The 26,604-nt window shown below is 39.5% G+C and overlaps 1 protein-coding gene across 2 annotated transcripts in view; it reads right to left on the reverse strand.

Annotated features, from left to right (window-relative positions):
* Nucleotides 1-24,867, reverse strand: part of HERPUD2 (HERPUD family member 2) — a 36,403-nt gene extending 11,536 nt beyond the window's left edge. Inside the window, exons 1-4 of one of the 2 annotated variants that reach the window (XM_080930017.1) lie at nt 23,900-24,866; nt 9,446-9,523; nt 7,050-7,163; nt 4,479-4,630 (exon numbers count right to left, since the gene is read on the reverse strand). In XM_080930017.1, coding sequence (XP_080786143.1) covers nt 4,479-4,630; nt 7,050-7,163; nt 9,446-9,523; nt 23,900-24,046 — 491 coding nt within the window. In that variant the 5' untranslated portion in view covers nt 24,047-24,866. Of the gene's footprint in view, nt 1-4,478; nt 4,631-7,049; nt 7,164-9,445; nt 9,524-23,899 lie in introns of both variants that reach the window. The other variant, XM_080930018.1, reaches the window with a different exon arrangement.
* Nucleotides 24,868-26,604: the final 1,737 nt, after the last annotated feature.

The raw sequence follows: 26,604 nt of genomic DNA on the forward strand, positions 1-26,604 counted from the left end.
AGCACACAAGGAAAACAGAAGGACCCAGTAATACATTCGGCTTTCCTATACCACACAGGGTCAGATGATATTCTCCAAGAGTCTGTTCTTTGAACTGAGAGATGTGTTTTACCTGTGACTGTTGGCTACACTTCCTACGGAACTGCCTAACTACGGAACTTGATGTAATGGCTACACATAAGGTTGCCAGAAAAAGCTTCTTAGAAAGCTACCTCCTCTGTTGATTCGGAATAGCATGAATATTTGGCACAACCTGAAAGCAGCATGGTTTTACACACCTCAGTTCCCAGGAAGTCTATCAGACTCACTCATAAGAAGCTTGTGGGGAGCCTTTCAGAGAGCGATTATGGGGAGGGAGCAGAGCTAAAAGCACTGTTTGTTTTCTTTCAGAGGACTCAGGTTTGATTACAAGCACCCACATGGTAGCTCACAACTGTTCCTAATCCCAGTTCCAGAGAATACAATGCCCTCTTCTGGCTTCTTCAGGCACAGGCTCACACATGAAGCACAGACATACATGCAGGCAAAACACCCAGAAACAAATTACAAACTTAAATCTAAAAATGAGATTGCTGGGCTCAACAGTAAAATGATTACCATTCATTGATACTGTCTGATAACCTGAGTTAGATCCTTAGAACTCAGTAAAGGTGGAAAGAACGAACTGACTTCATAAGGATGTACTATGACTTCCAACCCCAAACTAATAATAATATAATAATAACATATTGTTATATATTTTATGATTATATATTATCTATATTTATTCATTTATTTTTTTAATCAAGATTTCTGAACCCTGTATTCTTGAAAGTGCACTCACTGTTCCTCACCCAGTCACTCTTCAGAAGACTGATTTAAGTAGTTCTATTGTGAGAATGAGGAAAACAGAAAGGGGGCCAGTAAGATGGCTTAGTGGTTCAGTGTGCCTGCTGCAAAGCCTGACAACCTGAGTCTGATCACCAGAACTCATAGAAGAGAACTGACTCTTGCAAGTTGTCTTCTGATGACCATACACTTCTGCCATGACATGTGCTTGCTGAAACACACACATACTTACACACACACACACACACTCACACATACACAAAATAAAAATGAAAATGTTGTAACCTAGATGCTTACTATTCTAAGTGGACCCAGCAGTACAGCATCAGTACCACATGAACTCTGTTAACAAGATGCAGATCCTCGGGTTCTATCAGACCTACTAAACTAAAACTCAGATTAATAAATTGTCCAGGTGACTGATTAGTAGGAACATTAAAGATTGAAATAGATGCCTTGATACTTCATATATATAAAACATACTTTCTAAAAAGCACTTTAACCCTACAGTTCTCAAACTATAAAAGTAGGTACATATATAAGTTGCAGGCCCAGCTCCTGCCATGGTCAAGGCAGTACTCCCGAGGCTTGGAGCACTCAGTCCTAAGTCCCCTCATCCTCCCAGTATATACACCCAAAAGCGTAAATGGGAAGAAATCATCAAGAAATGGCTGACATGAATAAAACAGAAACAAAAAATAAATACAAAGAATTAATGAAAGGAAGAATTGGTTGGTTGAAAAGATAAACAAGATTGACAAACCTTTAGCCAAATTAACCAAAAGAAAGAATAGGAGACATTATTAAAGATAACAATGAAACTCAGAAGACTATAAAGACATATTTTAAAAGCTATCTTCTATGAAACTGGAAGTGTAAAAGAAATGAACAAATTCCTATGAGCACACAATGTATTAACACATTAAAAGTAAGCTAAGGTTAAATAAGTAACTTAAATAGATCCATAATCTGCAACATTATAAAGGTAGTAAGCCTCACCATTACTGCCTTAACTTACTGTCTGTGCTTGTGCTCGCTGTCTCTTTATGGTTACTAGAGGTAGGGAGGTGTGTGAGTACAGAGAACAGCAGGGGTTAAAGGGAGCGATGACCCGAAGGAGGGACTATGAAACACCATACAGAAGCCTACTACCACAAAGAGGAGGGATAGCAGGACACCAGTGAAAAGAAAGGAGAAATACTGAATTGGAAGATTAGCCAGGGGTGGGGGGTACAGGACAGAAGAGACAATAGATGAGCTAACCAAAACCAAAGATGTGTGAAAAGTTTTACGGAAACTGAAGTGAGAACTTTGTTATGTGTGCATGTTTTTGTTTAACCCTGGGTGTGGGATGCTGGTCTGCTTCAGATTGTCCACAGCCACTAAGTGCTTGTGCTGGAGGTGGGGGTCATGATTTCTGCCCAATACAGATACTTTAATTCTGGAGACTCTGGAGAGGGGATAAATGAGAGAGCCCCATGGGGGACTACGGCAGCTGCTGCCCCAACTGCTGCTGGTCCCTGCTGCTGCTTTTGCTGTTGCTGGACTGCTGGCTTGCTGTGGTGCTGGTTGCAGGTTTCCTGATGATAGAGACTAAAGATTGGACTTGCACTAAGAACCCGATGCCCCTAATCAGCAGGAAGTAGTCTAAAGAAGTCTATGCCCCCCTTCTAACCTTCTTTCTCTCCTACCTCGTGTTAGGGGCTGAAAGGATGGTAGATATTAAAAAGCCAATAATGAAGCTTAAAAAGTAGGAATGCCAACAGGAGACCCACTAGTTAGTAAGCTAATTTCCAAATAAAACTTTAAAAAAAATAAGAATTCAAATGGAGTTAGTCCACAAAGATGGACAATGTCACTCCCAGAAGAAACGGGTTATTACATGAGCTCTTCAGTAGAAAACATGGGACAGCTCCCTACGAGTTACTGGTCAAGGAGGTCTCCAAAACAACCCAAGTTATCCACCATAACTACTTGGGAAGGCCCTATTGTTGAAGGTACCAAATAATCTAGTTGTAGGACATACAAAAGTCATTGTCAAAGTAACCAGGAGACTTCCTTGTGGTCTGGGTAACTTTGATATCACCAAAAGGTACCATGCAGGCTACTTGGGGGGAAAGATACCAATGATCTTTTGAACCCTGGGCCCTGGACCCTGCATAGTACAATACAGACTTGTTAGACAAACTGCATATTGCACAATAAAGGCATGACTGTTATAGGGTAACTAATTGTTTTCTTACTAGTTTGAGGCCTGCTCCATAGGAGGAAGTCCCTGGTCAAAAAGCCCATGGCTGTAGAGGTCATAGACCTCGAGTAGAACTTGCTATTGTTATCTTACTAAATAATCATGCTGTCAAATTGCTTCTGTGGTGGTTTGAATGAAAATGGTTCTCATAGATTCATATGTTTGAATACTTGGCCATAGGAAGTGGCACTATTAGGGGGTATGTCCTTGTTGGAGTAGGCATGGCTTTGTTAAAGGAAATGTGTCACTGTGGGGTGGGCTTTGAGGTCTCCTATGCTCAAGCTCTGTTCACTGTAAAATCCAGTCCTGCAGATCAAAATGTAGAACCCTCAGCTCCTCCAGCACCATATCTGTCTAAATGCTGCTATGCTTTCCACCATAATGATAATGAACTGAACCTCTGAAATGTAAGCCAGCCTCAATTAAATGTTGTCCTTATAAGAGTTAAGAGTTGCCTTGGTCACAATGTCTTTCAAGAAATAAAACCTGAGACACCTAAATATTTATGTTTGTACCCGTAGTCCTGGGCTGCTCTTAACTATGGTCAGAAAAACTTTTTTTAGTCAATTCAGCCAGTGGAGAGATGGACAAGTGCTAACAGTAAGACGTGACAGCTCACTCCAAATGGGACACCTACACTAACACCACACCACCACCGAGGCTAGGGGGCAACTGGAAGGAAGAGGTAAAGGAACGTGAGCGCTTGGGTGAGGTTTGGGACTACTGTAAAACAGTCTTCTGGCCATGGCACAGTTGTAACAATCATGAAGATCTCACTACAGTTGTGTTACTTGCACAACACCAAGACTTACACAAGAGCAATAACCAAAGGACCTCCAGGCAAAACCCCTTAGGGGCTCCACAGTGGACACTTGCTGGGGAAAGGCATTTTTTGTTGAGGATATGGCTACTGCTAGGTGTCCCATACTCTAGCAGATGCCCCGCACCCATGCAGAAATGGGAAGCACTAACTAGACTGAGTGAATTTTTCAAAAAGCAAAACAAATACATGAAGCTGGGGAAGAGGCATGCTGGGAACATGGGGGTGAGTTATGGGGCAATATTTCACTGTATAATACATAAAATTTTGAAAAAAATACAATAACTTGTCTATTCATCCAGCCAAACAACTACATGCTGTTGTTGCATAATACTCTCAGTCAGTATTTAGTATTTATGCTACTTTTTGTTTTGTTGCTACTTTCTTTCACCTTCTCACTTTTAGTAATTGCTTAGCTTTATTTCTATTTCATGTTTATATAACAGATATGAAAATACTTGAAAAATAAGTAGATTTCAAATGTACTTTAATAATTAAAAGGATACTATCATGAAAAATCAAAAATAAATATTTTTAATAAGTTTTTATAGGGCCCTAATTATAACCCATATTTTCACTTACCCTTGGATTCCATGTGGAAACTGATGACTCTGGGCTGGGTCAGTTTGTGCTTGTGGAAGTGTACGCTGCCTCAGTCCTTCTGAAGAACCAGCAACTAATGACAAACTCTCTTGACTGGGTGATGGAGTTGTTGAATCTGAATGATCTGAATTCTACAAACAAGCAAACAAAGAGGTAATTATGTTTTGCTAAACATACATTTATAACTAAATTTTAGAAACTGATTTCAATCTCATATCCAATAAAACATACTTTAATTTTAATAAGACTTTAACGATCAGAAAGCCAAGACTGTAACAGTATTATATCTATCAGTTAGACAACAGAGTAACAATCTATGAATATTCACATACTAAACCATAGCACACAAAGCTCCTTTCACATGCCTAACACATACCAAGTGTTAAATAATGCCACCAATTTCTAGTCGTTTGAACTCTTACTTTAAGCCACATACCTTGCAACATATGTCAGGAACACTGTTTGTAGAACGAGGAACACGAGGAAAAGCTGGGATCAAATCTCCCTGCTATATCTGACACTAAGAAAGAGCATAACCTTAGCAAGCCATTTAAGGTCTCTACATCCTCCCCTCTTTCTTAGACTGTTTCCAACTCTAAACTTCTATCACTTTATAAATGCCACAAACAATTGTGTTTTTACAAGCCAACAAGGCACCAATCAGGATTTTAGGCAATGATCAAATGATTCGGTAAGTACAACTTTGAAAAGTTCCTCAATGAGTAGCTGTTAGGAAATTGGTTTTCCAGTGTTTTATATATTTAAAACATAATCACATCAACTATAGCACTCTGAACTTGAAAAGCTCAGGACAGTGTTATTTGTGAGTCCTTCTAAGCCTGTTGCAATAACTGCCTCCTGACAGGTGTCCTTCAGCATTCCTGTCTAAGTTCTGTCCAGTGAAAAGTCCCAAGCACACAGGTCTCTTGCCAAATAACAAAGTACTTTTTAAAGAAGTTACTTCATGAAAAACAGATACCTAATACTTTTTTTAAGGAGTTTGATTCTTTAGGACATAACTAACTTTAAAAAAAATCTCATTAACTCAAACATTAAACTATGTTATTCATTAGCATGATTAATAGAAAAGCCTAGCTATATTCTGACACAGCCAAATTTCTCTAAAACTAATTCTGATCTTATTAGGCAATTGTTTTATAATTATATTTATTATTTTCAGATTTCTTTGAAATTTTGAACCATGAAAACTTAGGGGAAATAAAACTTTACTTTGATACTTTTTATATTTTCATAATACTGAAAAATATACATGCTAATGACATAAAATATGGCCAAGAAACCACTCGTTAGTCAACAAAAACTGTAACATATTTGTGTCAAAAACTACATCAGAATATCCGTACTAGTCCAGAATCTGTGCCTTCTCATGCCAAGGTAGAAAAAACTCAGTCAATTTAATAGAAGCTCACTTTCTATGGCTGGCCCCACAAACAACATACTTAGTGAACATGGCAACTTCAGAATCCTGTTTCTTAAAGAACCAGTTATACAGAATATATAAGAGGATCTCTTAGCTAGTTTACTCTATTCAACACCTCTGCCTTAAGAGTTTGACTGGACTCTTAAGAGAGGAAATACCTTTAGCACAAAGTTCCTGCCTAGCCAAGAAGGGTAAAGAATGCTTCCAACGATCTCAATCCTCTCACCCTCAAAACTAAACTCCTGAAAGGTTTCCACACAATTTTGGGCAGAAATGAATATTTAATTATGTAAAAGGTAAGTATGTTAAGTAATTCTCCTCCCTGATCATTCATGCCTGAATCTAGTAACTAAAAAGCAAAACACACACACACACACACACACACACACACACACACACACACACACACACAAAACAAAACAAAAAACCTCAAGGTCTTTGGCAAGTAATCTATTTTTAAAAAAATTTAGGTCACTTGGATTTAATTAATTTAAATCACTTTGAGTAAAAAATAAATTTTATACCTTAATATTTCTAAAACCTTACTAGCCTAAAGCTCTATATTCTATATCCACATCAGTATTCTATTTCCAGAGTATTTTAATAACTAAATCTGTAAAGGTTGGCTCCATTGCCAACCTGCTCATTCATCAAATTAAAACTCATGGTGAACATGGACTTTAAAGTACCACTGTGTATCTAAACAAATGTTAAATACCACATTCTAACTTTTCCATCCAGTCTCACTGAATGTGGTAGCACAGGAATTAGGAAGGAGAAGTAGGTGGATCAGCAGTTCAAGGCCAGCCTCAGCTATACAATGAATTCAAGACCAGTCAATGTTACATGAGCCCCTCTACCAAAAAAATATATATATATATCAAACAATAATTAGAACCAAAACAAACCCATAAACACTGAGTGTTCTGTTTTTACTCAGTTTAGCTTAGTTTGCACATTTGTTCTGTGTGGTGAGGACTGAATGAATGCACAATCTCACGTGAGGCCAGGGCTGTGTTGTGAAACTGTACCCCAGCCCTGCATCTGACTTTCAGAGCAGAAAGAGAAGCAGAAAAGTTCAATGTTTAACTCCCCTCAAAATAACTCACAGAATTGGTGCTGGATGCCAGTGCTTCGTGAGTTTCTCTGTCGGTGCTGGATTTTGGAGAACTGGGAGGACTCCGAGAAGTACAGACTAGGTGAACCATATGATACTCATCTTGCTAAAATTAAAGAAGATCATATTTAAAGGAAAATGTACCGTTCAAAAGTCACTAGCTAAGCTAAACTACTTAGGACTTAAATTCCTTTCCTTTCCAGCCCAGCCATTTTGTTAGGAATAAATTGTTCAGTGTTTAAAGATAGGTTTACCATTTAATATTTCAAGGCCTCTAAATTCAGTCTTTTCTATCCATGCTTCAAGAGTTGTTAAACAGCCAATAGTTACTATGGTAACACTACCTGGCATACATAAAGCAGACTTGAAGCAGCAAATAGTACAAAATTTTGTTAATACCAACTATTATTTCTCTATAAAAGCATGTGGTATCTCACTAACAAAATACAAACATGACCTTGATTCAGAACTTGTTTCAGAACTTTGACTAGTAAAACACTTTGGTCACTTAAATATACTGATAAAAGAAACTCAGTCCCATTTGTCTTAATTTTAGCAAAGTGAAGAATAGCTTTTTATTGCTTTCCAAATTAAGCCAACATTTTTATCTGTAACATTTATACACAGATATACAGCATATACTTGAATTGTATTCTATAAATATTCTGTATTATTTCCACAAATTTACAACTACAGATGAGGGAACACACATTCTTAATAACGACTCGGTCGGTCTTTATGCTTTAATGAGATAGCATACACATTTACAAAAGACAAAGCTGATAAGCTAGAAAACAAATAAGAACAGCAGAGAATGACACATGTGTGACATGAGACCCTGTACACACACGAGAACCTGCACATGAGCATCTGGATGGGCGGAGTCAAGAAACATGCCTGAGTGAGGAATGGAGACCTGATCAACTTCCAGGAACCTTAAAGAAACTTAGGCCATTGCTTACAGACCAAGCTAGTGCACTGGGGCACAGTGACAGACATATACAAAAGTCTTCTGCATAAAACTGAGAAGCATAAGCCATATCTGCTTTGGGGGTCTAGAGGATGAAGTTCTTGGGGGCTATGCAGCTTAAGTAAAGGCTTCAGACAGACAGTATGGCTGGTTCTTCTTGATGTATAAAATCTCTCTGCTTCTGAGCAGGGAATACCAAAAAATATCTATTGTGTATCCCTAGAAACCCAGTGCCAAAAGATCATAATAATGTTTAAGCATCCATCACACTCAGGAAATACATTTACCGAATATTTTATAACGAAACAGTGTGCAGAGCCAATGGCAACATTTTACAAAACAAAACAAAACAAAGAACAAAACAACTTTAGGATAGCTGTTAGAACTGGTAGAGCTCTTCCTAGTATGTGCAAAGTCCTGAGAATGATCCCAATATCACAAAAACAGAACAGAAAATGAAAACGATGAACAGATGAGTGTAGTTTAGAACTAGTCGAGGACACCATAATGGAGGAAACAGATAGCACACTTGTCAATGTGTCTTGCCTCATCTGGAGTATAACCTTGAGTGTGCATAATTTGAGCACTAGTGTCCACTGGTCACAACAGAGGGTTGAGACACCTGGGGAAGGCTATGCAATAGGAGGAGAGTGGATGAGAAATCTTTGTGCTGTAAACACACTGAAATATTACTTAAGCAGAAGAAATACATTTACATTCTATTTTAAATTTCCCGTGCCAGAGCAATGTCTCCCTGATGGAGCTAAGCTCACAACCAAAGCACATTGTTTCCCACAGGTGACTATAAACAACGTAGAATGGATCAGGAACAGCAATACCTGCATTGCGTTATGATAATGCTAAAACGCCAAGCACAAGATATAAAGCTGTTCAATTTTGTTGTAGTCACAAACAAAAAGTAGCATATCAAGAGTAAGAGGTTCTAAAAGTAAAAACTTCACAAGGGACAGTGAGCTAAAAGGTCGCTAAATAACCAGCATCCAAGTTGACTGTCAGAACCTACACTGCAGTGTACTCAGCTCTGTCTGAGCACCAGCACTCACACTCCTACGTCCTTTCCTGGAATTAAACTCCTAACTCAAACAATTTTTAATAAATTGTTACACAGCCCAACTGAAAACGGGTTTAAACCAATGATCTCAATGTCTCACTGCTGTAAAAACTCTACTCCTGACAAGTCAAAGTTTTCCTCTGAAAGATGAAATGTGTCTGTCACTCCCCATCAGACTTAGCTCAGACAGGCATACAAAACTGTTAGCCAAACATTCCGTTGTTTTGTTGCTTTTTTACTTATTTTTATCTGTTCTGCTCCCCACAGGGGTTGATGAACTACACTGGCTAAACAAAACTTTGAGAAACGGCTTCTCTCACTCTTCTAAGGCAGAAGGAGAGCTTACTTTTCTGAGGATGTCTTTCAGCTGCAGATGGTCAGGAAGCAGTCTGCCAGAATACACCAACCTCTGGTCCTTCGTCAACTAGAAATGGGATAGAAGAAAGAATTCAGCTTTTCAATTACATAAATTTAAGGTTGGGATGGCATGACTAAATATGGATAAAACTAAACTCTCCCTAGGGACAAACAAACAGAAAACACATATTTTAAGAATTTTTAGCTCAGGTTCTAAAGGCATTTAAGAGCTGAGTAAACCGCTGCATATCCATAAACAACAAGATGAAGATCACCCCCATAAAACTTGACAAGTAGGTAAACAAGAAGTCTGTTTAACCAGCTGTAATGTCATGCTCTTAACTAAAAGCCTTCCAGTTCATATAAATGGTAAAGTAAACAACTTTCTATCACTAGTCAACAGAAGATACATTTTTCAAGATCACCAATTATTTTGAACTGTTTTTGTCAGTACTTTTAAGATAAGAAATATATACAGATTTAATTTCTTTCTTCCACATATAATATGAAAGAACTGATTGGTCTTAATTTAAAAGTCATTTGTATTTAAAGGCAAGTTCTATATCTCGTCTATCTTTAACTGTTCCTGCCACTCACGAAGATATCTACACACATTCAAAACAGCAAAACCAACCCAACAGAAAAGACCACCCAAGTCCATGTACATTCAGCTCTATTGTAATACATATACAAATTCTGGTTGGCTCTGTTACACATTGTACTTCATGATACATCTGCTAAAGTTCACACTGTTAGCACTATTTAAAATGAGTGTTTGTTAGTCTCTATAAGGCCTATTTGTAAACCATTCCTTGAATTCCATGAAAACAATTTATTAGCCATATCGAATGTTAAGTCCAAAATCCAATCCAAGCTATAAATATAATTTTTAACAAACTTTATTTTAAGCATGGTTACGGGAAAAGTCATATATCTAAAAATCATAATAGATGCTGTCATGCTGAATGAGATCTATAGTTCAGGCATTCTTAGACACTGAAGACACTAGAAAAATGGAGTCATCCTTTCAAGACACTTAACTGATAGACATGATTTAGTGTGCTATATCTAACATGCAACATGTAAATTCTTATATTGAATGAATATAAAAGTTTATTTAATGCCAAATATAACCAGTACATAAAAACTGAATAGAGCTCTATGCCATTAGGAAAACATATTTGGTCTCCATCTCATTTCCTGCCATTTAAGCTCTTTGTTAGGCAAGAATCCACTAGAATGTTAAGGCTATCAGCCTAAGAGTTACAAGTGGATAGAATGATAGGAACCACTATCACGTTTAAAAAGAAAAAAAACCAACTCAAGTATTTACCATCAATAATTCTACAGTTCTTAACCTATCCCTTTCCTCCCTGCCCCCTCAAAACCTCACTTCTACCAGAGTACATTAGAACAAATACATCTCTCTTTTCACTTGATTTGGTACAATCTCTACAGTTTTTTGATTTTTAATAACTACAAGATTGCCACATCCAATCATGCAGCTCAATATTTCTCACTATAAATTTTCTTAGAGATGGTTTGATGCAAAACTCAAACAAGAGTTACATACGATTGAGTTATCTCTCTTTAATCCTTTTATTTTATTTTTGAGACAAGGCCTCGTGAAGCCTAGGTAGGTCCCAAGCTTTCCACACAGCCACAGATGACCTTGTCATCTCATCCTCATGTGCCCTATATATAGCTACAAATAAACCTGAACGTCTGGTCCCCTTTTCTGCATTTCCCAAGCATTTGGGATTATAAGCGTGTGCCACCATATCATGAATGCTAGGTCTGACCTACATCCCCCAAACATTTCACTTTCTTTTCACTTGTTCTGTGTATTTTTAAAAGAAGTCATCTCATCTATCTTACAGTTACGCTCGGTCCTGTTTGAACCTAATGTATTCCCTGGTACTCAACACTGTAGTAGTTAGTTAGTGTGAGACGTAATTGGGTTCCGATGAAGGTCTTTGACAGAGTACTTTGTAATAGAGCTATGTACTTCCTGCAAATTGTTGATAGAGGTACATGTAGATAGAATGGTGACTGATCTGTCCCTTAAAAACTTCCTATCTACCTTACTAGCTACCTACATAGTTGCTCATATCTACTCTTTCATTAGGAGTAGCAAACTCAATTTCCTAATTCCATAATTCTTTCTGGTTTTAGTATGATTGTTCCAGAAGTTTACCTCATTAGCTATTTGATTATTCAATCTATATGAAGAAAACACCACAATATACATCTACACACTGTCAGTTTTCAGGGTGACTGCCCCAAGCAACCTCCAGAATTACCAGTGAGGTGCTAATATTCTTTTCCTTTAGTGTCATTATGATTTCACAGAATTTTATGCTGTTGAATACAACTTTTTCCCCCCAATTAACCTCAGACTGTACCGTCTTTGACCACTAGGAATTCCTTTAAATTGCCCCACTGTCATTTGACACGATCTGTACCTGCTCTAAAAAAGCTTCCTTACTTTCAGATACAAAATGCCCTTAGGTTCAGCTTCTACCTGTCCCAATAAGGTCTAGAGTGCCACTGATCAAGTACCTATTTCTTTTTCATTGAAATTGTTCCTAAAGACTACAATCTGAGAATTTGGAGTACTTACTTTTGTCTTCAGTAAGCAAAGCTACAAAATAAGTTCTTACTTTTTAGGGGGGAAAAACCTTAAGCCCCGAGTTCAAATTTGTATTTTCTATTTTACATTTTCACTTATTTGTCTCTTCCCTCGCCTTTAAAACTACACTTGTTATTGGCACTAATATACTATCTGAAAATTGGTTTTATTCTATTTATCATCTCAAAATGATAATCACAATATTTTGACTAATGATTTGAATGACATCTATGACTTCTCATAGTTTTTCCCCTCTCTGTCCTTAAGATAAATACCAGTAGAGTCAGCCAAAATATTGAGCTCCACCTGGGAGCTATAATACCAACCTGCCAGACAAAACTGACTGCTGTAGGTTCTGACTGGATGAGGGGCGCATGCCATAGTAATACTTCATGCCTGGTACTGTAAACCTGGTGAGACTCACCTCAAGGCTAAGATCAGTGTCTCTAGGGGGAAATCTCCTTCTGTTGTTTTGCTAAATGTATATGGTGTCAAACTGCCTTTTAAGTATTTATGTTTAAGCCAAATTAGTGCTGTTCTCAGCCTTGTCAGAGAAGCTTCTGTTTGCCATGACAAACATTTAATTTAGATTTACAGCTGGTCAAAGGGTTATGAATACAAGATTGATGAGAGTTCAGTCTGAAGCAGGACATCTATATATGTCTCCCTCCAACAAGACTCAGGAAAACATTGTAGATGGAAGGATGCAGGACATACAAAAGCCAGAGAACGGAAAGAAGTATGAAAGACTATCTTCTGGACATAATATGGCTAAGCAACCACAAGTTTACAGTAGCAGAGGCTACCTAAATAAGACGGGGCCTGGGGAGGGATTCCCTGGCCACTCCTCTGAGAAACTATGGGCAGTTAATGGTTGCTGGAAAGGAAGCAGCATATTTCTCAGTGGTATAAGTATTTAAAAGTGCCACTTGTTCAAGTTAATAAAATGTAAGTCCCCTTATAACTGTGTATACCTTCACATTATATGAATACACACACACAGTTTTCTTTTCCTTCACATAAAAGGCAGGAAACCAGTTGTGCTTGTTTTCTGATGTCATGCTCAGTATATCCTGCAGATAACACCTTAGGCATAAACAAATAGGTTCCTAATTCTGTTTGACAAATTTAAAATATTCTACTGTACCTAAGTACAATAAATTTATTTATAGTTATTCAAATGTTTCCAGGCTTCTAGCATACAGGGACCTTCTCCCACATTAGTTTATCTCTGCATTCCTCACAAAGCATCCTATGAAAAGATCACTAGAAATGCTAGTGAACATTGTAATATAATGTAAACAATCTTGTTAGAATAACAGCTATATCCCTGATCTCAATCTACACTAGAGAGCAATGGCGATAAAACTGCATAGTATTGGTATAGAGACAGACACACTGATCAATGGAACAGAACTGAAGACCCAGAAATAAAACCACATACTTACGAACACTTGATCTTTGACAAAGAAGCCAAAAATATACAACAGAAAAAAGAAAGCATCTTCAATAAATGGTGCTGGTCTAACTGGCTGTCTGTATGTACAAAAGTGAAAATAGATCCATATTTGTCACTTTGCACAAAGCTCAAGTCCAAGTGGATCAAGGACCTCAACATAAGACCAGATACACTGAATCTAATATTAGAGAAAGAGGGAAAGAGCCTTGAACTCATTGCCACAGGGGGAAATTTCATAAACAGAACTGAAATGGCTCAGGCTCTAAAATTAAGAATTGATAAATGGGACCTCACAAAACTGGAAAGCTTCTACAAGGCAAAGGACATAGCCAATAGAACAAATTAACAAACTACAGATTGGGAAAAAAAATCTTCAGTAACCCCACATCCAACAGAGGGCTAATATCCAAAATATATACAGAAATCAACAACCCAATGAAAAAATGGGGTGTAGAACTAAACAGAGAATTCACAACAGGGGAATCTTGAATGGCTGAGAAGCACTTAAAGAAGTGTTCAAAGTCCTTTGTGATCAAAATAATGCAAATCGGGATCTACCACATATGCAGTCACCAAATCCAAGCACTATGGCTGATCCCAAAAAGTACTTACTGGCAGGAACCAGTCAGAGATGCCCCCTCAGGGACTACGTTAGAGTCATATAAATACAGCTGAGCATGCTTGCAGCTAACCATGGGTCTGAACTGGGGGATCCCAATGAGGTTGTGAAAGAAAGGACCTATGGAGCTGAAAGGGGTTACAACCTCATGGGAAGAACAACATTATCAACCAACCAAACCCTCCAAAACTCCCATGGAGTAAAACACCAATCTCTGTGCACACTCTGAGAGACCTATTTTATCCAGTGGCTGAAGATAGCAGTGTCTGGCATCAATGTGAGAAGAGCCTTTTTGTTCCAGAGAGGGCAATTTTTCCCAATGTAGGGGAATGCCAAGGCAATGGGGTGGAGAGGGGGAAACAGATGAATGCAAATGGGGGGGGGGGTGGAGCAGGGCTGGGTTAAAAAAAGAAAAGAAAAAAAATGCAAATCAAATCTCTCAGATCTCTCAGACACTGAGCCACCAACCAGGCAGCACACAACAGCTGATGCGAGGCCCTGACACATATACAGCAGAGGACTGCCTGGTCTGGCCTCAGTGGGAGAAGATGCACCTAACCCTCCAGAGACTTGAGGCCCCAGGGAGTGGGGAGGTCTGGTAGGGTGGGAAGTGGGGTGAGAGTGAAGACATCCTCTTGGAGATGGGGAAGAGGTATGGGATGAGGAACAGTCAGAGGGCAGACCAGGAGGGGAATAAGGACTGGACTATAAAAAAAGATTTTAAATAGTAATAACAATAACAACAACAACTTGTTACCTACATAGTAGGACTGTTGACACTTAAGCAGTCCTGAACATGTGTACTGATGCACTGTCTCAGAGTTAAAAACAAACAAAAAAACCCAAAAAACAAAACAAAACACTCCAAACCAAGCCTAACTGGAACAGACTCAAGAGAAATGAACAGCAATATGATGAAATGGTATCTATATAAAACCAAAAAGGCACTTGGCCCCACAGAAGAAAAAAAATGTATTTTCAAGAGAAACAAATTCTTCAAAGAGAAGGTCAGTTCTCAATTTTTTTTTTTTTTTCGTTTGTGGTTTTGGCTCTTTTATTTTTTCTTTGGTTTTGTTTTTGCTTGTTTGTTTTTAGAAGAAAGAATATTTATATGCCAAAAGGAAGGGTCTAATAGAAAGAAAAAATTCAGAATAGATAATAGAATGCCAAGAGCAACATCATTGATTGCTACTAGAAACTAGGGATCTTGTGTACAGGGGCTGGACTCACAGAATATGTGCTGGTATACATGAGTCAGGAAATGTGTACACACAGCCACCACCCTTGCCTTGAATTTCTCATCTACAAAAGAAGGATAATAACAGTATTTACTGCACAGGCTGAAGTCTAAGAACAGAAGATAAGCCAACCTCTTAAAGCAAAGCACAACATCCAGGGATCCACAGATGTTAATTTCTGGTATCTGTTCTTGTGGGTTCATGACCCCCTACGAATTCTGTGAAATTGTTGGGGAGTCATGACTAGCATCAAAGGAAACAACGTAAGTTACAACATTTTTAGCAGTATTACTCATTTTAAAACACCAGTCCTCAGACAAGGAGATGGCCCAGTCAGTAAAATACCTGCCATTCATGAATGAGGACATGAGTTTGGATGTCTAGCACCCACAAAAATCCAGGCACAGTAATAAATGCCTGCAATCCCAATGTTCTGGAGACAAAGACAGATCAGTGGGTTCCAGGTTAATGAGAGTTCCCGTCTCATAGGCTGGGCAAATGGCTCAGCCATAAAGTGTGCATATTGTCTGCATCGGTTTGCTTTAGGATTGCTGAGATAAAACACTGACCAAAGCAACCTGAGGTTTATCTTACAACTGTAAGTCACACGCCATCACTGAGAAAGTCAGGGCAGGAACCTGGAGTCAGGGGTTACAGGTGAACGGTACTAAGGAGGCTTGTCTTCCATGGCTCCTTCCGCTTGTTTTTCAACAAACTACTAGCACCTGCTCAGAAAGGTCACTGCCTACAGCTGGCTGAGCCTTCCCACACTGATCTTTAAGAAAAGTGTCCAGACTTACATATGGGCTAAAAGTCTCTGATGGAGACATTTCCTCAACTGAAGTTACTTCTACCCAGATGACCTTAGCCTGTGTCAAGATAACAGCAAAAGAACAAAAAACAAAAACCCTAACCAGAACACAGCTTTTGCAGAGGATCATAGTTCTGCTCCCAAACCCACTTGGTTGTCTCACAATTGCCTATAGCTACAGCTCCGCAAACACCCCAAAAAATTAAATTTAAAAAAAATAATAACCAAAGTACTAAAATCTCATAACTATAGAGTGATCATCCAGACTATTAATAATGACTACTATATCAAAGACAAAATTTCAAATCAAGTATTTTGAGAATTCCTGGCTCCCAACCTAAGGGTCTCTTATGTGAAAGTATGCATAACTATTAAATGTAAGAACTAACCAGTCGTAACGATGCACACCATTAGTCCCAACACTCAGAAGGCAGAACCAGGCAGATCTCTTGAGTTTGAACCCAGCCTGGACTACAGAGCAAGCTCCAGGACAGCCAAGGCTACAGAGAAACATTGTGTCAAAAACAAGCATATCCCATTTAACTTTATAAAAAAAAAAATGTCATCTAATGACTAAGTTAATAGCCCAGAGAGAATGCCTTTCCCCCAAAATTCTTAAAGCTTATCTACTGAACAATGACTAAATAATATTTTAACAGACTGAGGGGTAAAACTCGGAAGCATCCAACAAATGGTTCTGCTATTTACGACACCACAGCCTTTCCCATTTATATCACTGCACGACAGATTAAAGGTCTGCTCTCATCTCAATAGCATCACTGGTCTTTCCCTGTGGCCTTTTGCTCGACTGTCTATCCAATACCCAAAGGCCATTTTCTTCTCTTTTCATCCAGGTGCTTTGATTCTCTCAGACTGAGACCCATATATCCAACTGCTCACATATGTGACACAGTCTGTTTTAACTGGCAACTCATGGGCAAAACACCAACAACAAACACCAAGTGCAAGGTCCCCTCCAGTTCCTCTTTATACCTGGGCATAACCAACCCCTCTTTGATCTTGCCTCCTATATGTAACTGGCATCAGATCTGTTACTATCTGCTCAGATCTACCTATTCTACTGGCCAATGCTCTGATACAAATCATTCTCTCTGGCTGTGCTTTTACAACAGCTTCTCAGCTCATTTTCTCACTGCCACTTTAAAGTCAGGAGCTACAGTGACCTTTTAAAAACACCAATCAATCCTGATTGAATCCTAACCCATTCTAAAATACATAGGATTTAATTCTAACTCAGAAAAATGACACATTATTATTACTATTATGTGTGAGTTCATGAGGGTGGGGCAGACAAGTGCCTTTCGCCAAAGCTATCTCACAGGGCTATTAATTCTGATTCCTTAATTGTGGCTAGTCCTGACATCTGTCTCTCTCCCACATCCTCTAGTAGTCTTTCCTGCTCTGCTCTGTAGCCAAACTAGCATTCACTTAAATTCCCAAGTTCTTTCCCAACTTGGACAGTTGAAGCCTACTTTTAGATCCTGCCTTTAAAGCAGCCTTAGCTGAGCCTTCCTGACTTACCGACTCAGTAGATTCTCTTTTCACTCATCCTGTTTCTTTCCATCCTGAAACAAACCACAATCACTAAGTTTATTAACATGTTTGTGTCCATAAAAGGAATAGGAATGTCAAAAATGAAAAGGTCCATTATCCCTTCTGTTCATTTGTATTCCTATAGCCTAGCACTATGCCTAAGTAGAAACTAAATGCAAAGCTAAATCAAATACTGAGCGTTCAAAATAGTTTGCACATCTTTGGGAGGAAATTTCATTTTTATCATTATTTTACAAGTAATTAGGGAATAAAATTAAATATTCTGTTAATCATACTACCTACTTTGAAACACTAGAACAAAATTCTCTTGGCTAATTTCTACAAATGATATACTAATATCAGCAGATTACAAAAGAACAACTGTGTGTTACAACTGAACTTGGCTACATAGACTGGCTAGTAAACCTAGGAATCCTCCTGTCTCTGCCTCTCCACAGCTAAGAGTACAGGCATGTGTGACTCTCTCCCCAGCTTTTATGAATGTCCTAGCTTGAATTTTAACTGTCCCTAAAGATCAATGCATTGGTTGCCAGCTAATGGGGCTTTTAAGTGTTTGGCTTGTGAGGATTCTGATAGACTAATCTACTAATAGGGTCAAAGTGATGGCTTTACTGAGATACGATGGGAAGTTGGATGTGGGATATCATCTGGACAAAGGTCTCTCAGGGTGAGTGCCCTGGAATGGTGTGTATCCAATGGTCTTTTCTGAGCTTCTTGGTCACATATGGTGCACATACATGCATAAGGGAAAATACTCATACATAAAAATCTAGAAAATTTAGCAAAATATTCACACATGAATTTATAAAACCAACTATATTTTCATACTTCAAGAGTCATTATTATTAAAAGATTGAAGTTTATATACGTGTATATAGATATGAATGTACTTGTGTCTATATATGTGTATGTATATGTACATAGACAGGCAGATAGAGGACTAAGTCAGTCTCTCACATATGACTCAAACAAAATCCCCACCCATTTACCCTCCAATGTGGATCCTAGTCTATAATGTATACATGTATATATGTTAATAAGTATCACTTTAGGTATAGTATAAAACTTTAAAAGGAGACCAAGAAAGCTATAGGTAATAAGAAATGACAGAATGTAGGCAAAAGAATGTCTATTTTATCTTTATAGTAGTTTACTGAGATGTATAGTTTGTACAAGTATGTATACTAAGAGATGTATAATTGTGTAATTCCTTAAGTTAGCTATGTGATCCTTCTATTTATAGTCAGAATAAAGTGACTTACTTTTAAAAAGACCCCATCTCAAAAAAAAAAAAGCAAATTCCACATAATTTCAAACTTTAAAATATGTGAATTTTTAAAATATATGCTGGTTCAGTGAAAGTAATCTTCAACTGACTGGTAAGTTATAATAAGTAGCATACAAGTACATTAAAATACTAACTATTATATTTCACTTCCCACACAGCTCAGTCATGAGCATTAAGTGGCTTTTAAGAGCTAAATAAAAGAAGGCACACAAAATATGGATTCTGTGAAAAATACATTTTAAAAACTTTTAAACATGTCTCTCCAACTAAATTCACTCAGATTAAAGCCCTGGAGATTTAAGAATACTATAAATAGAAGTATGGTTACCCAAACAGCCTCTAGCCCCTATATCCTTACAGCAACAAACAGCATACAGAATCTTCAGAAAATACATTATCTGGGATTCTAAAAGAATACACCCTAATTAAAGGTTCCTACTCACAGTCATTCAATCACATGTCAGGTATATATACAATAGAGAATGGCAAAGTGCAGAAATTAATACAAAGTAAGGAGTCAGACCAAAGCAATATATCCTGCAGTCTTAAAATAGTTTCCACATTTTTCCTAGTTTTATCAGAACAAGCAGTAACAGTCACACAGTAAGCTGATTAGATGCTAGCACCATAAACACTGTTACTCAACTATGTAGTTTTTAGATATCATAGCATCCAAACGTGTATCTTCTTCTTATATTAAAAAAAAAAAACAACTTTTTAACATGTATTTTGCCTTCACCTATGTATATGTACCATGTTTGTGCCTGATGCCCACTGGAGTTTGAGACATTTGTGAGCTTCCATGTTAGTGCTGATAATCAAACCCAGATCCTCTGCAGAGAAACAAGTGCTCTTAACTGCTGAGCCATCTCTCCAGCCTCATACATCTTTGAAGTTCAATTCATTGTTTTCTGTTTATAGGTATATGACTGAAGGTCAAGTCACATGGCAGCCTTCATGTCATTATACATACCATATGTGGGAAGTAGGGCAGGCAAGTTGGGGAGGTATGTGTGTGTGCGCCTGTGTGTGTGGCTAAGAACCTTGCCTTTCAAGTCAAACCAACTTGTATTCAAATCCAAATTCAAGAGTGCCATTTGTTCAAAAAGTGTTTTTTTTTTAAATCTAAACCATACTGCTAGATGACAAGAAGCCCTCTTAAATTTATTAGAATGATATAAGACATTTTATGATGCAAAAAGTATTCATGTATGTGAATTCTATTGCCTGGAAATCAAAGGTCCTGAAATGGTCAAGCAACTACATTTTAAAAATAAGCTAAGTAGGGTAATAGGGAATTGAATATAGCAAACAAAAAGGTTCCAAAAACTACAAAGACACACTATTTCCACTGAAGAAAATAAAATGTCCCTGCTTCTGGATTGCAGAATATTAAACAGAACCACTTGGTTCTATTCTTGCATCTCAAATTTCAATGGAGCATTAAAGTAAAAGAACAGTTTGAAAAGATGGCACAAGCCTCCAAGCCAATCAGGGAAGACATAAGACCTATGTTCTGAAAATTATTAGTTGTGCACCACCATAAACAGCAAAGACAGAGGGAAGTACCCAGAGGTGAGACACACAATCACAAGGCATTTTGGCACCAAGCCCTGGAAAGGTTTGCCTTCAACATCAAATTCAGGGTAGGTCAACTCCATCTCTAGCTACCACTTGCAAATAAGAACAGTAAGTAAGGAATGAAGGAAAGTACCTAACTGGACTTTGGTTAATTTTATGTATTTTTCATTTTTATTGAATCGCATATTCTACTGAACAACGAAAAATTCAATCATTTTGGTACTTACATATCTGATAAACTAAGTCCAAATTCAGACTAGAATCCAACACTCAAGAAACAGTGACCTTTTGACAGGAATTTTCAAAATCCTGTAGCAATTATTGAAACTTAAGAATCATTATTTCACACCAATTTTAGGACTGAAAAACTACACCCACCAATAATAGCAAATGTCCTATTAAAATATACTTTATAATTATTTAAAGCACTATGAACCTATGAACATGAACTGGTGCTTCCCAATTCCTAAACCAATTACCAATATCTTTGGAAGTTAACTGAGTTCCAAGAGCTCAATTCCACATAGGAAGTGTTTAATGATTTACAAACACTTTTCACATATATAAGACAAATGTCTACATTCTTCACTAAAATATATCTTCCCCTCCATGCCCACTATACTTATTACTTATAACTGTGTTGCTAGTTATAATGACCTAATATAAAGTTTAGGGTCATTAATGCAACATTAACTCTAAAAGAATGGTAGTTGTTAGTGGGGGTTGTTTGAGACCATGGGGTACAACACAGAACAACATCCTTGACTCAGAAGGAAGGTGAACCATGCACAAATGTGCATACACATGTAGGATACAATACTAAAACATTAAAAGAGCCAGTGTGAGTCATTGTGGGCAGTCACATGAATCTAAATTCCTGTTACAATCTTAACTACAAATGTTTAGATTCTTATTTTTATTTATTTAATCTTTTTTTTTTTTTTTTTTTTTTTTTACATTCTGGATTTTATCCCCCTCCCGGTCCAGACTCTGACTGTTCTGCATCCCATAACTGTCTCCACAAGGGTGTCCCCACCACCTAAATAACCTTACAAAGATAACGTCTATGACTCCAAATTCTAGAGCTGATATCTTCTATAGCTACAGGGTACCATTACCACATTTACATGACAACTGTGATACTGCAACATAACCTCAAGTGGTAAGTCAGAACAGAAACTTGTCAAGTCCAGTAATTACACAATTTTCAACCTAGAAATGAACTTGACAGGATATTACAATCCACTCAGAAAACTTGCTAGAGAAATGTTACAAGGTTAAGTCATTAATGATAATATGTGGTACAGCCTCCAAAATAATCTCCAGGATGTCCATGAGGCAGACAAGTCAGAAGAGTCTAGCAAGTGATCTCCACAGGCAGGAGTGTCCAAGGAGCAGCCACAGTACTCCCCTAGAGACTACCTGTGCAAGGGAAAACCTCTAACCTCAAGAAGGCTTATCCCAGGGTAGAGAAGACAAAAAGGCTTCACATTTCTATATTAGTGTTTTTGTTTTGAAGAGAAAAGTTTTAGAATAATACTAAGTTTGTTTTGGTTCAAAGGACAGGATCATGTTAGCTTCAAACTCACTATGTAGCTAAAATGACTCTGAAATACTGATCCTCAGCTTCTAGCTCCTCAAGGGCTAAGATTACACATTAGGCTTAATTCAAATTGTTGATCCACACAATGAAGACCAAGAGTCTTAACTGTGCAATAGTTATAACACATAGATCTTACCCAAGTACACACCATACAGGAGTATACAGGCTTAAAATGTACCTTAGAGTAGTATTTTATGGTCTATATACACTGTATGGTATATGTCACATATATGGTATATATCATATAATGTATATACTATAAAGTTGTATATAGTCTTCAGAATGTATCTTAAAATTTTAGGCTGTGTTACAAACACAGTGGAAATCTATACCTTTCAAGTGTAATTATTCTCACAAGTACTTTGTTTTTAAAATGAGGAGAATCAAAAATATATAAGAAAATTCTCATAAATCTCAATTTCTTTGTGAACTGTTATCCTCATTGTGTAAATCTTAACTTTCAAACTTAGGCTTTGAATAAGCAAAAGCTCTAACTTTTAAGTATTTTGTCCCAACTACTTAAGTAACTCAGTGTTTCCCCACATACTAAAAATATTTGTGTCACAAATTGACCTAATGCCCAATGAGTTTAAAAAAAAACAAAACCTCCAGCTTTTGCAATAAAGCAATCCAGTGGTTATTCCAGTAAATCCTAAACAATACTGCAACAGAAAAGGTTCTAACTCATAAACACCTTAACAGTTTCTGATCAAGCATCTTCCCTACTTCAAAGCACAGAACAGGCCTAAAAAGAAGTTGGTACACCGTCAACCAGCTGGTGGTAAATATGCCAAAATATTTCCCACCCTAAAATGCAAGTCTCTTTATTATTTTAAAATAAGACTTAGTAGTTGAATTAGATATTCAAAATTGAAAAAGTTATACAATACAGTAATATTAAAGTCTCACTTTAATACCCTCTATATGACATACTTCTCCAAACTATTCCAAGACTTACTAACTACATTCCTTCAAATCTGAATTAAGGGACAAATGTCTCCATTCTGTTTATCTTTCCAATACTGAGAACTGGAAACAAAGCCACACTGATGTGAGACAAACAGATAATACAACAGAAAACAAAACAGGTACTGAATGACTGGGGTATGTGGAAGGACTGCACTTGTCTCAATGTCTGTATCCTCTTCAGAACTGGGAGGTGGGAAGTGGGAAACGAAGTGAATCTGCAACTTAGAACCAGCGTAATGAAGTGATGGTTCAAGGATAATTTTCGCTAAGTCACATACTTATTCCAAGAGGGGGGAAAAATTCTCTTCTCCATGAAAAAATTCTGAACCTAGAAAGCAACAAAAGTTCTAATATGAACAGTGATTCTTTATCTGAAAACCAAAAATAGCATCTGACATTCACATTTGATGACTTTAAGTTCCATGGAAGACGGTCCCTTTGCCGTAACTGCAAATTCTTGTCTCTTGGTATTTCTGTATACTCACTAATTAACTGAACCTCATTAGGAAGATAATGATGGATCACTCAGGAGACACCCGCAACCTCAGAACCAAAAGTATTTCGAATGAAGACCTATTTGATGGCCGAGGAAGGGGCAAGCTGGGAGAAGGGAGGTACCAGGTTCACGGGGCCGCAGGTCAGAGCAGCTGCGTCCAGTTTACACTTACTGGTTTGCTAGGGTACACGTTAGATAGATGCGTTTTTAGTTTCCCCACGGTCCAGTTCAAGAAGCAGCTAATAGTCTGGTCACTGTATTTCTGATTCGGTGCTTTAATGATGAGAGTCACAGGAATCTCCATCCCACTTTGGTCCATGGTGCTCTCAAAGTCGGACAGTCTAGCGGCGCTGCAGGTAAGCCCAGTGGGCGGGCACGGCTGGGGTGGGGACAGGAGTTCTCAATATTCCGGGTCCAAACCAGTCACAAGCACATCAGGCGATACTAAGGCCATTGCCGGTACCAACGATGGACGGTGGCGGTGGTGGCGGCAGGCTCTGGGTGCCGGGCCGGGTGCGCAGCTGTCCCCGCCAGGTCTGGGCTCCGCCAGGCTCCGGACTGCGGAGGAAGGCGGGCAGACGACCTGGGGAGACCGCGAGGGGGAGGCCGCAGCGGACCGCTCAGCGCCCCGCCCCTGCGGCGACCCCCGAGCTGACACGCAACAAGGCCCCACGCGAGCACCCGCGCAGCCTGGGCGGCTGAGGGGCGGCGGCCGGAGAGCGAGCCTGGGCGGAGGGAGGCGGTAGCGCGGAGCGAGCCTGGAAGGGGGTGGGAACGGCCGCAGAGCGAGCCTGAAGAAAAGGCGGCGGCCGGAAGAGCAAGCCTGGGACAAGCAAGGACGCGACCGCGGAACGAGCCTGAAGGAAAGAAGGCCGCGGCCGAAGAGCGAGCCTGGGGAGAGCAAGGCTGCGGCTCAGAGCGCGGCGAGCCTGAGGGAAGGAAGGCCGGCCTAGCGCCGCGCCTCGGCAGGCCGCTCCCTTCCTGCTCCGCGGCGCTCGCCCTCCAGGTCTCGCGGGGCAGCGCGGTGACAGCGGGCGACGGGCCGCAAGCGCAGCCCGGCGGCAGGTGGCAGGCAGCAGGAGGGCGGGGACAGGGCCGCAGCACCGCGCGAGCGCCCGAGATTGTTGTTGTGAGGAGGGTCGGGGTCCCGGGGAAGCCGGAAGACGCGAGGCGGAAGTGCGTCACCCGCAGCTCTCCCTTTCGCCCGGCCGGGTCAGCCCCGCCCGCGAGGCCTGCTGGTGCGAGGAGAGGCCAGCGGGGCACCCTGTCCCTCCGCAGCTGGCGCGGCTGGCATTAGTGTACCCCGCCTCCACCACACCCCCGAAAGCGTAGGAACTGCTTCGTCCCACGAGCTGGCTCGGCATAATTAATAATGTATCTTTCCAGGTGCTGAGTCAAACTTGGGCTCTAATTTCCCTGGGTGTCAGCTGACTGCAAAACAGTGCCACGTGTCCTGTAAGGGGCTCAGGCTGAGCCAGGGCTTGGGAGGTGAAGCTGCCTGTCCTACTGCATGAGTAAGTGAGCTGGGGATGTAAAGCCAGGCATATGGAATGTGGCTGTCTCTCAAACCTCAGTCTGCCCCCGTTCCCTTAATTCTCACAAAATGTGTCAACTACTTACTGTCAAATGAGTTCAGTACAGTGGGGCGTAAATGTGGGTGACAGTTCTCGTTTCCTGACTTGCAGCTTACACTTGGCGATGCAAGGGTGAGTCTGAAAGACCCCCGAATTGGGGAAGCCCCTCACTCTAGTACCGGGAGAACTCGAACCCAAGAACTCACAGAGAGCCTATCTTACTGCAATCAGGCAAGAGGTTTATTAAGGGGAGGGAGGGGAGGTCAGAGCTCTGGGGGCGACACATAGGCAGGAGATAGAGGAGTCGACCCCAAACTCAATTAGGGGGACATGTTTATAGGGAAAATTACATAGGCAGTTAGCAACAGGCACATAACAATTTCATTGGTTCATTCAAATTGGCACACTCTGTCTGCTTTTGGATATGATTCAACTCTAGGCCACTCTCTTTTGGGGCACACTGACGTTCATACTAGTTTTTCTCAGGACTGCAGAGTCAGACCTGGTCTGAGGTTTTTGTTCTCAGCCTTGAGACATACTTGCCCTCAAGGCAGGGTTTGTGGGGGCTAACTTAAAACTTTAACTCTTTCAAGTCCACTGTCGCTCCCTGCCCCATTCATTTTTTGCACTGGTTTAAGGATCTATACAGTAAGTGTGCGTTTTCTCAGCTACAAGCTTCCACTTGGAGGAAGGCGTTTTCCTGAGCTGGTCTCTGTCTCCCCTTCCCCTCCCCATACCCCCTACCTCCTCCCCTCCTCCTTCCCTCCCCCTCCTCCCTCTCCTCTTTTTGCCCTTCAGGAAAGACTTCAAGCCACCACTGGATTAGTGACTGAGGGGAAATTCTTCTCTGTAATTAAAAGAGCAGAATCCCTTTAAGCAGTGGTCATGACCCCATTCTTAGTCACTTGACTATCTGATATTTACATTGTGATTCATAACAGTAGCAAAATTACAGTTAATAGAGTAGCAAGCAACAATAATTTTGTGGTTGCTTGAGGAACTGTGTTAAAAGGTGGCAGCATTAGGAAGGTTGAGAAACCCTGCCTTACACCTTCTTTCCCTTTACAGGCTTGTATTTATGTTAGAGTACCCTAGATGTCATAGGCTATACTGTCTTAAATTCTATTCTTTAGTAAGACAGAAATTCCCATTTCAAGCCACCGCCTTAGACTCAAAGTTTTCTGTAAGGCTGTTCTTTATTTCCCAAAGTCACTCCCATGGAACCTTAATTCTAGGTAAAAATCTTTTTTTAGGCTTCCTTAAAGCTAGTGGCTATTGGACTTTGAACAGCTTATATGTTCAT

The sequence above is a fragment of the Micromys minutus genome (genome assembly GCF_963924665.1).
Source record: "Micromys minutus genome assembly, chromosome: 16".
Classification (NCBI taxonomy): Eukaryota; Metazoa; Chordata; class Mammalia; order Rodentia; family Muridae; genus Micromys; species Micromys minutus.